Source organism: Marmota monax, unplaced genomic scaffold (genome assembly GCF_021218885.2).
Source record: "Marmota monax isolate L192 unplaced genomic scaffold, Marmota_monax_Labrador192_F-V1.1 WCK01_AAM20220418_F8-fsc00031, whole genome shotgun sequence".
Classification (NCBI taxonomy): domain Eukaryota; kingdom Metazoa; phylum Chordata; class Mammalia; order Rodentia; family Sciuridae; genus Marmota; species Marmota monax.
Window position 1 is genome coordinate 16,800,393 of NW_026695197.1, and position 16,487 is coordinate 16,816,879.

Here is a 16,487-nt window from a genome sequence, read left to right on the forward strand (position 1 = left end):
CGGTAATGGGTATATAAGTCTGTGAAATCCACAGAATGTACACCACCAAGAGTGAACCCCAATGTTAAACTACAGACTTTAGTAGATAATGTGTCAATGTTGACTCATCAATTATAACAAATATGCTGTATTGATACAGTATACTGTCGGTGGGAGAGCATGGCAGGGTTAAATGGGAACATGCGAAAGCTCTCTGTGTTCTGTTTAATGTTGCCATGAAGTTAAAAGTACTCTAAAAAAATAAAGTCTACTACTCTTTTTTTTTTTTAAAAATCAATTGTATTTTTACAAATCCAAAATGAAAGATACAATTCCATTTACAACAGCATCAAAAATAATAAAATATGTATAAATATATTTCAACAAAAGAAGCATAAACTTACACGGTAAAAACTACAAAATGTCATTAAAAGAAATTAAAGATGTAAATAACTGGGAAAACATCCTATGTTCATAAGAAGAACTATATTGCCAAAGTGAAAGTAGTTCCCAAACTGATCTACACATGCAAAGCAATCTTCATCAGAATACCTACCAGCTTCCTCCTAGACATTTATAAGATGATTCTAAAACTCATGTGAAATTATCAGGATCTCTGATTAGCCAAAACAACCTTGAAAAGGAATAAACTTGATTTACACCTTCCAATTTCAAAACATATTACAAAGCAATGGTAATCAAGGCAGTGTGGTGCTGGCATAGGATAAATGCACAAATCAATAGAACAGAATGGAAAGTTATGTGTTTACAGACAACTGATTTTTAACCGGGGTACAGCCAAGGCCATTTGATAGGGAAAGAACAGACTTTTCAACAATTAATACTGAGACAACTGGATAGCCACATAGAAAAGAATGAAAGTGAACCATTATGCATGCCATTTAAAGAATTTGGATCCAAGTCCTAAATGTGAATTAAAACTATTAATATTCTTGGAAGAAGAAATATGGGTAAATCTTCATGATCTTAGACTTGACAATGGATTCTTAGGTAAAAACAAAATCATAAGCAACACAGGAAAGAAATGAGGCTGCATCAAAATTTAAAATGTTTGTGCTTTAAGGGACATATCAAGAAAGTGAAAAGATAATCCAGAGAAAATATTTGCCAATCATATACCTTCAAAAGGACTTGTACCTTCAAATATAAAAATATTTACAACTCCATAATAAAAAGACAAATAACCTCAATTAAAACATAAGGAAAGGATATAAATAACAGTTATTTCTCCAAAGAAAATATGCAAATGACGAATAAGCACATAAAAAAGATGGTTAGGATCTATTAATCATCAGATATGCAAATCAAAACCTTTATAAGTTCACATTTCCAACCTATTAAAATGGTTATAGTAAATAACAGTAACAAATATTGATGAGGATTTGAAGAAATTGGAACCTCGACACATTGATGGTACAGCAACCTTGGAAAAGTCTGGAAGTTCCTCAAAATGTTAAATATGGAGTTAGCATATGACCCAGCAGTTCCCATCTTAGGTATATACCTAAAAGAAACCAAAAAATCATGTCCACACAAACACACGCACATGAATGACCACAGAGCATCATTCAAAACAGCCAAAAGACGGGAACCACCCAAATATTTGTGCACTGCTGAATGGATGAACAAAGCATGACATATCCATACCATATCATTATTTGGCCATAAAAAGGAATAAAGGAGGCTCAGCATGGATGAACTTTGAAGCCCTAGGTCAAATGAAAGTAAATGGTGACAAGAAACCATATAGGACATGATTCAATGTAATGAAATGCTCGGAAAAGCACATGTGTAAAGTATATCATGGTTACCTAGAGCTGGGAGGTGCAGATGGGGGAATGGGAAGTGATTGCTAATGGGAGGGGGGGTTCTTTTTATGGCGTTATAGTACTTGCTTGTAGTTCATACAATAGCATGTGGGAATGGATTCCAGTGACATCAGGTTAACCAATTCTTGTTTCAGTTATAATGCATCAAATCCAATATTTGGGTCAGGTTATTAGCATCAAGAGATTGAGATAAATACATTTTTATTGGCGGGGGTGGGGGCACTGGGGATTAAACAGAGGTGCTTGACCACTGAATGACATCCCTACTCCTTTTTTTACTCAAGATAGGGTCTTCCTAAGATACTGAAGCAAGTCTTCAATTTGCAATCCTCCTGCCTCAGCCTTTGGAGTCACTAGGATTATAAGCATGTGCCACCACATGCTTCTGGCTTCAACAATTATACTCTGTAACTGAGCATGGTGTACCTGATGCAGATGAGGTGGTTCTCAATACATAATCTAGACTACATGCAGAATTTCCCCAGCCTTATATACATAGTAGGTTGGGTCCACAAGAGGTCACTTAAGACTCTCAGGTTTACTAAAACATCTACTTGTACATGATCTGCACTGTGTACCCTGCACTTACTAACTGCTCTTTGCCCCTGTAAGCTGCAACAGCCTAGAAAGTGAAGGTGCTGCTTCCTTTGACTCTTCAGCACCTCTACTACCTACCCCAAATATGTACCTTCTCTCAAGCTTTCCTGTCTTGGTAAATATCTGCTGCTTGGGTATTCTATTTTCGACAGATATCAAATTTCCACAGGGAGCATAAGTCAAATGCAAATGGGTATCCATCATTTCTTCATTCACAAATATTTATTGAGCATCTACTACGCACCATTTACCACATTAGAATCTGGGGTGCAATGAAATATCATCTCTGCCCTCATGGAGCTTACAATCTAATAGACACAATACATGGTGAACCAATACATAAAATCGCAGGTGTGATAAATCCCACACAGTATATAAACCGGGTGATATGATAGAAAATATCTAAGAAACACCTACTTTTAAAATAAAATAATTGAAAGCTGGGGGTATGGCCCAGTGGTAGATTACAAGCTTAGCATGTGCAATGCACCAGGTTCAATCCCCATCACTAAAACAACCAACAATAAAATAAAATAAAATCATTAGGAAGGGCCTGGGAACGTGGTTAAAACTGGGTCTGAAACCTGACTCCCCACTTAGCAGTTGGCCATAGACAAATCCTTTACCCTCTTAGAATCTGTTTCCACATTTGTAAACTGGAAATAATTCCAACAAATTCTCATTACTGTTATCTATCAGGCAAATTCCAATGCCTTCTGTTGCACAAGAGTCTTCACAGGCAGAGACTACTGACAAAGGCATTTCCACAAGGACAAAGGGCAGCAAACACTAAATGCAGATGTAGCCCACACTAGTGAGAGCCACAGGGAAATGAGAGCAAATCTGTCATGGCAAGGCAGTGAAGAGAAGGAAAGGAAAGGCTGAGACAGAGCTAAGCAGGGAGGAAGGAGCCAACAGGCAACCGCAAGGGATTAGAGCATGCACAGCCCAGAGGAGAGCGAAGGTGAGATGCAGGACATGGAAGGGCTGAACTTTGGAAAGTCTTTACAAAACCCAGGGATGAGCTCCACAGGTGATCTAAGAAACTCATCATTGTCTCCTCTAAAGGACTAACCACAACTGCCTCCCGGCTGGTAAACAGCACTATTATCCTTCAACCTGTAACAGGATAAAAGCATAACAGTCTCGGACTGGCACTTATTCCTGCAGCTATGCAGTGAATTCTGGAACTTGAGTCCACTTGTTCCTAACTACTTTGGCCAGGATCTGAAAACCAGTTTCGTCTAGATTTCCATGAGTTTCCTAAAAACCATAGCTAATTAATGTCACTTCAGCTTAGTCAAAGGGCTTCTGAGGTAGGTTTGGGCCAGAATCCCAAGCCCACTACTCACTAAGATGTTGGTGAACTTACTAAATCTGTTAGTCCATTTGTAAAGTGAAAAGCTATTATAAGGAATGAGACACACTGTAGTAAAGTTAGCACACAAAACCTAATACTAGGTAAGAATTCTTGTTTTTTAAAAACTAGATAAGCCCTTTGAAGGCTTCAATTAGATCTTTTATAATTACTTTATCCCAGACATAAGAAAAACATTAAACATCTGTTGAATAGTTTGATGAAGGCTAAAATAAGAGACATATTCCATTTTGAAACAACATGCTCCTTAATTTAGGATAGTTAAGCTTCTAGAACACAGAATAAAGGAAGCTTTATAAACCATTCGGAAATGAAAAGCAGTTTGGGAAATAATGAACGTACTATGCCAGTTGAGAAAATGCTACTTACACCTCTAATATGAACATAGCAATCTGTTTTCTTTCTCCATAGCCACCCTTGAACCCCAAGAATAAGATCTGATTGGCAACATAAAAGAATGCAAAGTGAAACGGGCAGAGCTTGGCCCTGTTTTGTTTTAGCCTTACCACTTTTCCAGTTTGGGTTGGACTGCCTTTGTCTCAGCAGATCCTACTGGCTTTAGGGAGATCAGAAAGGCCACAATGGAGCCTACAAGAGGAAAAAGAAAGCTGCTACTAAGGGCTGGCCCTAGGCACAAATTGTTTATTAAAAAAAAAAAAAACCCAAAGTGTAGTCTGACCAATATTTTTGCTACTGCACAGTGCAAGTAACACTATGTGAAAAATCAGTTGGATATACATATGGAGATGTTTCTAGAACTTGTCAGATAAATTCAGTTAACCTTCCATACCCATAGGACCTGCATCAGTGGATTCAACTAAACATTTGGGGGAAGCAGGACTGCATCTGTACTGAGCACATACAGGCTTTTTCTTATTATTATTTAAAAAGAAAGCATAGCTATTTATACAGCTTTTATATTACATTAGGTATTATAAATAATCTAGAGATGATTTAAAGTGTATGGGTGGATGTACACAGATTATATTAGTACAATGTCCTCTTATATAAGAGGTAACATCTGTGCTTGTTAGTACTGGGTGGGGCAGCTCTGGAAGCAGTCTCCCCAGATAATTGGGACAACTGTATATTTAAAACTGAGAAATCCTGGGAAAGTATCTTCCAATTATCCTTAGCCCAGTTCACCAGGCTCAGAAGAGCTGAGGATCTGAGGGCAGATGGCTGCATAAAGATAAACGTGTTCTTGGAAAATACACTATGCAGCCCTTCTCACACCTCTTGGTGGAGTATAAATGACAACAACTGTCTGGAAAGGTGGCATGAATCAAGAACCACAAAAATGTTCATATCCTTGACCCAGAAATCACACCTCTAGGAATTTATCCTAAGAAATAATTTATGCACAAATCTAAAATGTCCTATGGGGAAAGGTTATATGAATTGTGATAGAGCCACACAATGGAATATCATGGACTTAATAATGGTTGACAGAGTTTTTAATGACAAGGAAGAATGCCTATAGATTAAGGGAAAAAACAAGGTACAAATTATATATAAAAATGCATAAGCAGCAAAGAGTCTGGCAAGAAATATGCAAAAATATTTAATGTGAATCTCTTCTCTCTAGTGATGGACTTAGGGGCAATTTTTGTTGTTCTTTTCTGTACCATCTACATTTCTACAATGAGCATATACCACTGACATAAACAAGAATAAAAAATCAGTGAACCAGACAATCATTAAAGAAGAATGGGCAAATATTTTAATAAAACTTTGTTTTTTCTAGAAATTGCAGTGTGGTTCCTAACAAAAAAAAGGTGGGGGGGGGAGTGGGAGTCATACAAACCAGTCATTTATTTGATAGGAGGCATGAGACTCTTATAGAAAAGAATTTAAGAATTCTGCTTTTTAAGTTTCATTGTATGCATGTAGAACTGTAGCAGAACAGATGGGAATTAGGTGGAACCATCAATCACCCATCAAAATGACACTACCAAGCTCTCAAATCACATGAACCCAGTGCCACTAAGTCAAATGTCACCCTTAAGTTATAATGGGGTACTACTTTACATTTTCTAAGGTGAAAACAACTAGGAAAAAAATTCATTATGATATTCCAAAGAACTAGAAATAATTGGAAACAATTACTTTTTAGCCAATGAAGGCTGGGGAGAAAAGAATACCTGACAACTAAACCAATGCTCTGTAAAAACCTTAACAGTTAAAAGCACAAATGTAACTTTACTGGCAAAAGAAGAAAGGAGGTTATTAGATGGTGAGTGTCTAGGATTGGTTTGAAGGTATATCAAAGTCAAAATAGTTTCTGTTCAACTTTAATTAAAATTCAACATCTTACTTTTCTTCAGATTTCTTAATACTATCCTAAAGAACCTTGTTTTAAACCAGGAGTTATGGATCAACTGAATTACACTTGCTATCTGCTATCTCTTACCTACATATTGTATTTTTATCCTGGAACATGTTATCAGATAGATGCCACATAACCTGAATTCATCACAACTATTTCATTTGGCCTTTACATTTATTGTAGAACAGATGCCAAGTATTTATAACTTCAGGGCAGAAATGGAATAAGATCCTAAAATGGATACCCTAGGGGTGAAAAGTGGGTGAGTGTAAGTGGCTCTAGGCGAGCAGCTACAGTCAGCACCAGATATTCTGCAGGACGTACCAAAGCAAGAGAAGCCTTCCCTATTTCTAAGTGAAGAAAGGTAAAAATACAAGTTGGTTAAAAGACTATAAAAGTAGTAATTACAGCTCCTTTCCTGAAACAAGATACTCCAAATAATGATTGACTGGCTGACTTCTAAGTAACAGCTTTTTATTCCATTATACTTTGTTAAGCAGAATCTGGGTTAGCAAAATACACTGCTATCAGGATCTTTGTAAAAATAATTAAAGTGAACATATTAAATCAAGGGTAATAGCTTAGAAACCATGTTGTTGTCATAGTGCCAAAAGCATACCAAAAAGTATCTTCAAAGACATCTACAAAAGGTAACCCCAACATTAAAAACTTGAAAGTATATTTTCAAAAGTGTTAGTTGCCTGAGGTAAAATAAAAATTTATACATAAGTTCAGTGTAAAGCACCAAAAATGAACACTAAAACTGTTCACATAAAACAGTAACAAGGAAACATCACAACTACAAAAGGAGAGGTTATCAGTTACAAGAACCAAGTAAAGTATTAATATTTTCATTACTTTATAAAACTTTGCTGATTCAACTGGGAGAAAAGGAGTTTCCGAGAATCTAAAGGGTCACAAAATGATAACAAATATGCATTATTTCTTTGTTAACAAATTATACCACACAAATCAAGTTACTTTTTCTGATTACAGAGTTAACAGAAATTGCATCTGTACTTACAGCAGCAACACGAAATCCTACCAATAAGTAGTTCTCTGTATCTGGACCAAAAATAAGACTGTAGTCTGGATTGAAACCTAACAGTTAAAAGATGAAACTGGCAACTATGGTGCAACTAGTGCTCCAAGAGTCAGGGCTGACTTTGCTTTTCCATGTCTTTAACATGCAGCCCACACAAAGGGATACTACATTAAATAAGTGGATGACGGAGCCGAAGAAGGTATAATGTGGAAAATCACACATTACAGAACACGAAAAGAGGCAACAAATGCCATGAAAACTTGAGACAGCATCAAAACCCAAGCAGGGAGCTCCCTGGAGTTGCACCAATTCTGAAGCAAGGTGTCCTCGTTAAACTGCAAGTGGACAGCCCTCATATGGGCACCTATGCTTGAGAAGGAGACTCGTCAGACTAGCTATGAAAAGTGAACACAGCCTAGGAGAGAAAGCTCAACATAAGAAAATGCTAGCTTCTAGATAATTTAAGAAGCCAAATGAAATAAAGTATAAAATTTGGATAAAAATGTTTCTCTACAAGGAAAACCCAGTTTATGAGTGGTTTAAAATCAAACAAATGATAGGAGAGTGGTTTTCAAAGTGGACCCAGTAAAGCTAGAGGGGTGGAGTGTTTTTGGATACCATGGAATGAGACATGAAGTGGGTTTCATGCCCCTCTCCCAAACCCTTCCTCACTGTTCAGTTCAAACATTTCTCATTTTGTTTCATCTTTTGTGGTTTAAAGAAAGACTGAAAAAAAGGAAAAAGAAATTAATAATGTCCCCTTTCCTCGCTATTGTCTTTTCCTTTTGAAAATCATTCCATGAGACAGAAATTACACTGGCAAAAAATATGACTGAAGACCTAAAACAATTTTTATGTCACTGCCCCTAAAATGTGAACAGTTTCAACAGTGATTTGTATATTTTCCTATAAAATCAATGAGCAAATTAAATTCTTAGGGAGAGACTAAATTTTGTTCTTTCCACCTTCCCTAAATCTGTCCTTCCACTCCTATCAACATTTCTAGACACTGGAAAGAAAATTCGAACAAACTTTCTAGCCACACCTTACCTCAAAAATATTTCATTCAAAGGCTGCATAGAATTTTTTAAGAAGGCAAGCCTTAAATTTATAGAAAACTCTAGAATGAGAATGTACAGTTACCAAAAATAATACATCATGTCAGGGCAGAATCTGCATAGTGTTCTTAGACATAATCACTAATAAAGAGCAGCCAAATCCTAGAACTTCCTCTGCATTCATGAGCAAACAGAATCAAAATGTAAATGACAACCAGGGAAAAAAGAACACCACAAAGGCCATTTTTCTTTGATGGAATCATGAAGAGTGAAAGAATAGTGAAACTCAAGCTTTGGCCACTTATCAAAATTTCATTACTGCAACAAAAAAATAAATCTCCATGGAAAAGACTCATTTAGCAAACATGACTTCTTTCCATATATTTTTTCTTTCACATTGGATTAAACAGAAGTTGCTGTCATTTTAGAATCAGTGATTACATCTTTTTTAATTAGAAAAGTTTAAATATTTACATAATTTTTATTGCTGTTTATTATACCCCCCCTCAAAAAAACACCTTTAAACTGCCTTGTAGAATCCATCCAGTAATGTATGAAATTGAAATCCACTGCTCAAGAAGACACTGTTATGGCTGAAATGTATCTGATGCTCAACATGAATACGAAAAGTCCTTGTGTGTCATTTGGTTCTTGCTTCAGTCATCTGGGTTCATCTCTCAGAAAGCAAAAGAATCCATTTGACGTTTCAATAAATATCAAATTGCCAAAAAAATAGCATCCATGGACCAGAGATCCAAGAAAGAGCAGTTTTGATGAATGATTCCCAGAATCAAATGAGTCCGCCTTTAGTCCAATGAGATGATGTCAGGAATGTTACTTCCACTGCTGGTTATGACCCCTGTCTCACTTCTGCTGCTGGATGAACTAACATGAGTACTGCTTTCATGGGGGCTGGTGGTGGTGACGGACGTACTGCTTGCTGTTAAGGGTGAGGTGAGACTATCCAAAAACATAGGAGGACAGTACTGCTTGAAACAAACAATGATGCCGATGAGGAAGAGGCTACATTGGTTTTAAATAAATAGACTAGAAACTGTTAGATATGCACAAGTGATAGTCACATATTTAAATCGCCCTTGAATTTAAAGATACCTTTAAACTTCACATCTTTGGGTGGAAGATGGCCTGAATTTAGCTAGCTAGTTTACATTCTTCAGTGAATGCATCATATTCTTGATTCTCTCAAATCAAGAACACGTGAAACTTGTTTGTTGACCGCATACAGAGGTAAAAGAACAAGTAATGTCAACAATAACTGAAATCACTTAGTATTAAATATTGGCCCCACAATTATGATTCATTCTTAATTGGTCACTAAGTATATTTAGACAAGGTTTAAACCACAATATAAAAGGCTGATAAGCACTTATTTTTCAAGCAAAAATGCTAATGAAAAGCTCAACCATTTTCCAAAATTCAGTATCAAACAGACCCTTTATGAGTAAGAGTGAATATTAAGAGTGAGCAGCAGAATGATGGGGCTGGACTCCTCTGTACATACACATAGAACACTACTTGTGTAATAAAAATGCCAACATTCATTCTAAAATGGAGACTACAAGGAATGCTCAGGCAGGAAATCATATAATCACAAAACTTTGGAATGCATCTTAATGAAGATCTAATCTAATCTTAAAATGCTTGCTTGACATTCCTCACCAGTGTTCACATTTCAAGTCACCTTACCATACAGGCTGCTAATTACCCCCAAAGACAAATCTAAAGTGTGAGAGTCTATAATACTGACCAAGAGAAATGGAGAGAAACAAGGGATAAACATTTAAATGATCATAGTAGAATACGTTATAAGAGAAACAACCATACTGACTTTAACAAAATAATTAGCAACTCACTATCCTAAGTGGGTCTGGATACAGACTGAAAGGTCAGTAAGGATATCTGATTGGTATTATATATTCTATATATCATTCAATTCATTCTTAGAACCACTAACTTATGAAATGGTCATTTAAAACTGAAATTGTTTAGACTCCATGATCTTCAAAGCCCATAAATAAAATGGGAATAACAGCACCAAGTTTAGGCTGTCTTTCAACAGAGAAAGTTATTTAATGTTTTGGATGGAAAATTCTTGATATATTAATAAAATGAATGCCACACACAAAGAGATTCAAGGGACGTTATAAGGGGGAGAAAATAATTTTAAAAAGCTTCTAAGTAGCTCTGAAGATAGTTGAATCATTGGATACTACAAATTCTTCTCTAAAATCAAATCAATTTCTAACTTCTCTAAAAAGTTGTTACTAAAAAGTCAGGGAAAAATCTGGGGGGAAAATTCCAGAAACTTATGATTTTATTCTTACTACTTTTCAGGTTGGTTTTTACTACCTGACAGTAAAAACACACCCCTCTTCATTTATACAATGAGTGGATGCTATAGTCCCATCCTCCATGTACTTCCTCGCCTTGAATTGTTATAACCATTTTACTTCTAACCCTTATCTATATATCTACATAAAGACAATAGATATTAAGGGGCAATATGGAACTAAAGCAGGAAAACCTAAGGATTCTATAGTAAATGGAAGGCACAATCTCATTCATCTACCAACTTATGTAATCAGCCTGACACTCACCGAGGCAAACAGAGCTATGAAATAATAATCTCAGGCTCTAATATAATTTTTTCTAAAGGACTTCACAAAAATTGGTAACCTTTAAGTCTGAAAAATCCATATCCTAGAAAAATAGATATCCTTGCTATAGAATCTACTAAATCAACTAAAGGTGACAAGAAATTCCTCAGTCTGTTCATTATTTGAGGTCCAAGTTCCCAGTGCTGTTTGTGTTCAGATTAATAAATTACAGGAGGCTCATAACAGACCTGTAGATAGTTGATGCTGAGCAACCCATGAAGTAGGGGTCTATGGTTCATCCTTTGCCCCACTACTCATTATACCTGCTCTCAAAGTCTCTTTCTGGCTGTTTTCTTTCCCTAATTTTCCTCTGCTAGAGCTCTAAGCATGTGAATGGAATCCATGCTCACTGAACAGTCTGAAGGGCTGGAACTGGGAGCTAACAGAAATGCTTATCTTTGAGAGAAAATAGGCACATCACACCTTTTCACTGAGGTATTCCTAATGCCTGATGGTTTTCCTTCAAACAATGGAGAATTAAGTTGGCAAGTCAAGTCTATTTAACGAGCTTTAGCTGTTATTTATGTATATAGTAAGTTTCTGTTTTGGGGAACTGGAGACTGAACCCTGGGGCACTTTTACCATTTAGCCACATACTAGCCTGTTTTCTTATTTAAGGACAGGGTCTAAGTTGCTGAGGCTGACTTTGAACTTGTGATCCTCCTGCCTCAGCCTCCCAAGCCGCTGGGATTACAGGTGTGTGTCACCGCGCCAAGCAAGATTAAGTTTTTATTGATAAAATTTTACCTTTAAAACCTTAATCCCCAGCCACCTGGCACTGCTTCCACTCAATCTAATCAAATACTGATTAATCTCAATAAAGTATGATTAAAAGCTTAGGTATTAAAGACAAAAAATTATAAATTGAAAAACAGTAACTTTATTTCTCCAAATAAAACTGTGAAATATTTATACAGTACTTTCTTCCCTTCAATGTAAATAACTGATAGTTGACTGTCCTGATTTTATGCAACTGGTCATTTTTAGTTAGTATGGCATAACAATCAAATACAAATTAGTTGCTTAAATTCAGGATACATACCTGGGGATCAACTGGAATAAGGGAAAGAAAATCCAAACCTAAAACAAAAATGTTTTGTTAATAGTTGACTCATATTTTGGGGACTAGAATTATTTTCCAAAATGATTTTGTATTTATCATAAATCACAAAACTACTGGGTTAAATGCTTACCACTTTGCCAGGAAGTTCTGTACCATATCACTTATCAGTGACACATCAGTGATATTTGATGCATATAAAAACCTGACAAAGTAACTGGAAAAACCACCTCCCAGCATCTCAAAGGAAGCAGTCCAAAAATTTTCAGAGAAGTAGGACTAATCATACATTTTTCCTTTGTCATTTAACAGAATGAGAGGCAATCAAAATGATGAGATAATGATCTTCAGATTAAAAAGAAAAACATACTTAGGTTCTTAAAGATAATTCACATTTATTTTTCAGAAATACACATTGAGGCTCATCTAAAATATTACTTCTTAAACAGATGTCTCTTTCATTGATACCTCTCTGACCCTTGCTGCCAATGAAGAGTAGTACACAGTCCCACACTCCGCACAAAGCAAGCAGTTGGTAACTGTTGCTCACTAACAAGCAAAAGTTAATACAAGTTTACTAAGCTCTAAACCAATGACCTGGGATTCTCCACTTATGTTTTAGAAATAGGAATGTAGAAAAGGTTGCCCAGGAATATCATTTAAGAGGGTTAAAGGAACAGAATAATAAAACTTCAGATCTGAAAAACCAAGCAATGAACTTTGAAGTCAGTTCCCCAAACCTCCTTGGGTAACTGAATTCTTTTCAATTATTTCAAAATAAAAAAGGAATCATAGTAGGCCTAGCCATTAAGACAGGTCAGAGTCTATCAATAACATGGCTTTTTATATGCAGGCATTCAATGTCACCCCAAATGCAACTACAGAGTCAAAGTATGATGTTATATACACTATTACTCAAAACAGAGACTATCAGTGAGGATTGTTTTTAAAATTTTTAATATCCCCTATGAATAATTTTGACTCAAAAATTTTAAAGTGTATTTACTCCCTTATAATCTCAAAATCTGTTGTAAGCATATCAAGTGATATAAACTATAGCACCAGTTATCTAAAATGAAACAATTCCTAAAGCATTTTTAAAATGTTGCTATAGTTTTTCATTTCATACACTGGTTACCAGCTATATAATACAGCAGTTTGAGACTATGATGGACAAAGGAAATTACAATGAATCTTTCCAATGACTTCCTCCATTAAACTGAAATCAGTAAATGACATATTTCTAAGCAGAGAGTTTCTCTTCACATTAATGATATTGTTCAGTAAATCCTGCTTCTGAACAGTAATTCAGATTTAGCCTAAAGTTACATACCTTCTCAGAGCTTTATATAGAAAAATTTCTATTGCTGTCACAAAAAGTTTATTGGAATATAATTGGCCTCATTTTATTAATTTTTTGTTTTGCTTCAAATGGTATAACATTTTCCTAATTTTTTAACAGTTTCTACGTTTTAATAGTTTACATGTTCTATCACTTAATGTTTATTACTCAATCCATTTTAACTTTTTTAAAAATAAAGCTAAAGAAAGTATTGACATCTCTGATGGAATACTGTGTACTGAAACCAAATCACTCAGAAATGTTCATTTTCTAAATGTTCAACTTCTTCCATTTCATAATTTCAACTTACATAAATTCACAGGCTTGATATAATATTCTGCTTCTGCAGCTCTATTGCCACTAAAGGATGCCCACTGAGATCCAAAGATTCTACCTATTTTCATTATTTCAATATCCAGCTTGTCTCTTCGGGGATTTTTTGTGTGCCAATAAATATCAAGTCAATTAGAAAAGAGTTAAAAAGATTTACTTAATCTGTATCTTTTGATACTCCATCCAAAGATAACTGAAATATGGTGACTTATACAATGCCATATTAAAATAGCTAGACTTTAAAAAAAAATTGTGTTGAAACCCTAGATTGTCTTCTAAGCATTACATAGGTGCTGTTAATACAAAATCCAATAGGGTTTTAAAGTAAATATTTCTTAATGAAACTCTGTCTTAAGCACTTAACAGTGAAATGTGATAAAATGTGATGTTTTATGTTACTCCTTCTAATAAGAAGCTAAACATCCATCAAAATCTTGCATTTTTTTCCAGGTATAGCTGCACACACCTGTAATCCCAGCAACTTAGGAGGTTGAGGCAGAAAGCTCCCAAGTTCGAGGGCAGCTTGGGCAACACAATGACATAATCTCCCAAAAGAAAAAAGACTGGGGAATGTAGGTCTGAGGTAGAGCACTTAGCACACGCCTAGCATGCACAAGGCCCTGGGTTCAATCCACCACATACCAAGAGTCTTGTATTTTTACATTTTAAGTAGATTAAAACTCATGAACTAATAGTTTTATCAAGTGATGAAAATTTTACTACCTTGTTCTATAAGTTTAGCAAAATGTTATTCCTTATTTTATCATGTCAATTGTAACATATAATACTGATATTTTTTGCCCTTGTAAGTATTTCATGGTTGAAAATGATCTATTATTTTAACTAAAAAGTATTATGAAAAATTCTGATGGTACATTCTAAATGTTTCTGCTTTATTAACACCGATAAAATTCTCATTTTTGAACTTTAAATGCTTCACTAAGTGAAACTGACTCATTAGTTTTTTTCCCTCATTGATGACAACACACTTTTCCTTAACTTGCGCCATAAACTTTCACAAAACATGATTGCTACAAGATTAAAAATGTAAAGGTTTAGCACTTTCAAATTTTAATGATACAACTGTTGAGCACCATTCGCACCTGACAATATGGCACTAGCAATAATAAGGCAGTCATTATTTTTTTCTTGTAATAATCAAGCTGTTTTCCATTCCATAAATACAAATTATGTTTAATTTTGTATTCACTGTTGCACAGTATCAGAAGATGTTCCAAGCTGCAGTTCATTATTAATATCATTTCTTCTTTGTATTCCTGCAGATTCAGAAGATTCATATTTATGATGTTTAAAAAGAATGTTAAGAAATGTATTAAAACTTTCTTATCCTTTCATTCTTGGTGTTCTATTTAATATTTTATTATAAAATTATTAAATTTATCAATACCCAAATTCTACATTATGACTAATGACATAAAAATCATACACAAGAATAAAACAAAAGTGACTACTAGTTATAAAGAGCAAGTTAACAATAAAAATAAAATATAAACTATTTGGACGTAATAACTGCTTCATAACTCACACTCGACAATAAACCAGTCATTCTTATAAAGGATAATTGAAACTATTCTAGTTAGTTTATCAACTGCTAAGAAAGTTTCTCAAACTTTTAGCAACCAGATATTGGTTTTTATTGGTTAAACATCAGTCCCATATATTAGTGTTGTATCCTCAATACCAGCTTGGAATGCATTTTCCCAAATACACAGATTAGACTAATTTTACACTACATTTTTCTCAAAACCACAAACTTTTTTAAAGATGTAAAATATCACTTTATAAGATCACATTCTGAAATAATGTAAATTCTCCCAACTTAAAAAATTCATCCAGACCCACATCATTTAAAAACTACCAGGGAAAGTGATTTATTTGTAAATTGTGTCTATGCTATTGCTAAATAACCTGAGCCACTTCAATAAACTGAAAAGTTCACTATTTTTTCAGGATTAGTTTTTAATTCAAGATCTTAAGGAAACAAATTCTTCAGGGATGCTTATTTATAACATATAGTAAGACAATACATGGAAGACTCTTCAACACAGCCAAGGTAAAGCAACATAGACCATTAGGAATTAGAAATATTTGAGTTTCCATCTTTGTCATGGTCCATAAACCCTCACCATATCTCAGCATCAGCCTTTATATACAACAAATACTTTTTAACTGGTACAAATATATACCTGGTACAAATTAAATATCCGGTAAACATATTTTAGAAGCAAAAAGTAGTTTTTTTTCTTTAAAGCTCCTTTTGATGGGTACTATTTTAATTTATTCTTTACCAATAAATTTTATTCAAATAATCTAATTTCAAGTGGCAAAATTATATTGGGCTAGATAACACAGCTATCAATTGTTTCAATAGCACAAATTTTGCCCAACAAAATAAGCATTGTGCCTAAAACAAAGGGCAAAAAAGAAAAATAAACCACATCAAAATCAATTTTACAATTCCATAAAAGAAAATTGATAACAGAAGAAGGAAGTATATAGGGCCTTCAGAGAAAAGTGAAGCCATGAATGGAAGAGGCACTGATTCTATCTTGCTTTTAACTGACAAAAATTTAAGCAAAAACAATGGCTATGGAGAGAAGGAAGAAGAGTAAAGGGAGAAGCCTTTAAATTTTATAATATGCCCTTGATTGCATATTCTAATACTATGGTAATCTCCAAATACTAAGATATAGAGAAACACATAATAGATTCTATTCTTTTGGGAGGAAATCCACCGGGTACAGCTAGCAGGCAAAACTGCCCCCCCAAAACATCAGTATATTAAGGAGTTCTGATAGGCTACTGAGAAAGAACAGA

The 16,487-nt window shown here is 34.8% G+C and overlaps 1 protein-coding gene across 9 annotated transcripts in view; it reads right to left on the reverse strand.

Moving 5' to 3' along the window:
- Window positions 1-258: 258 nt before the first annotated feature.
- Window positions 259-16,487, reverse strand: part of Pias2 (protein inhibitor of activated STAT 2) — a 94,957-nt gene continuing 78,728 nt past the window's right edge. For 5 of the 9 annotated variants that reach the window (XM_046428432.2, XM_046428434.2, XM_046428439.2 and 2 more), the window contains 2 exons: window positions 11,957-11,994; window positions 6,591-9,225 (listed from right to left, as the gene is read on the reverse strand). In XM_046428432.2, coding sequence (XP_046284388.1) covers window positions 9,043-9,225; window positions 11,957-11,994 — 221 coding nt within the window. In that variant the 3' untranslated portion in view covers window positions 6,591-9,042. Of the gene's footprint in view, window positions 1,505-2,629; window positions 4,393-6,590; window positions 9,226-11,956; window positions 11,995-16,487 lie in introns of those variants that run through there. The other 4 variants (XR_006848210.2, XM_046428438.2, XM_046428437.2 and 1 more) reach the window with 4 other exon arrangements.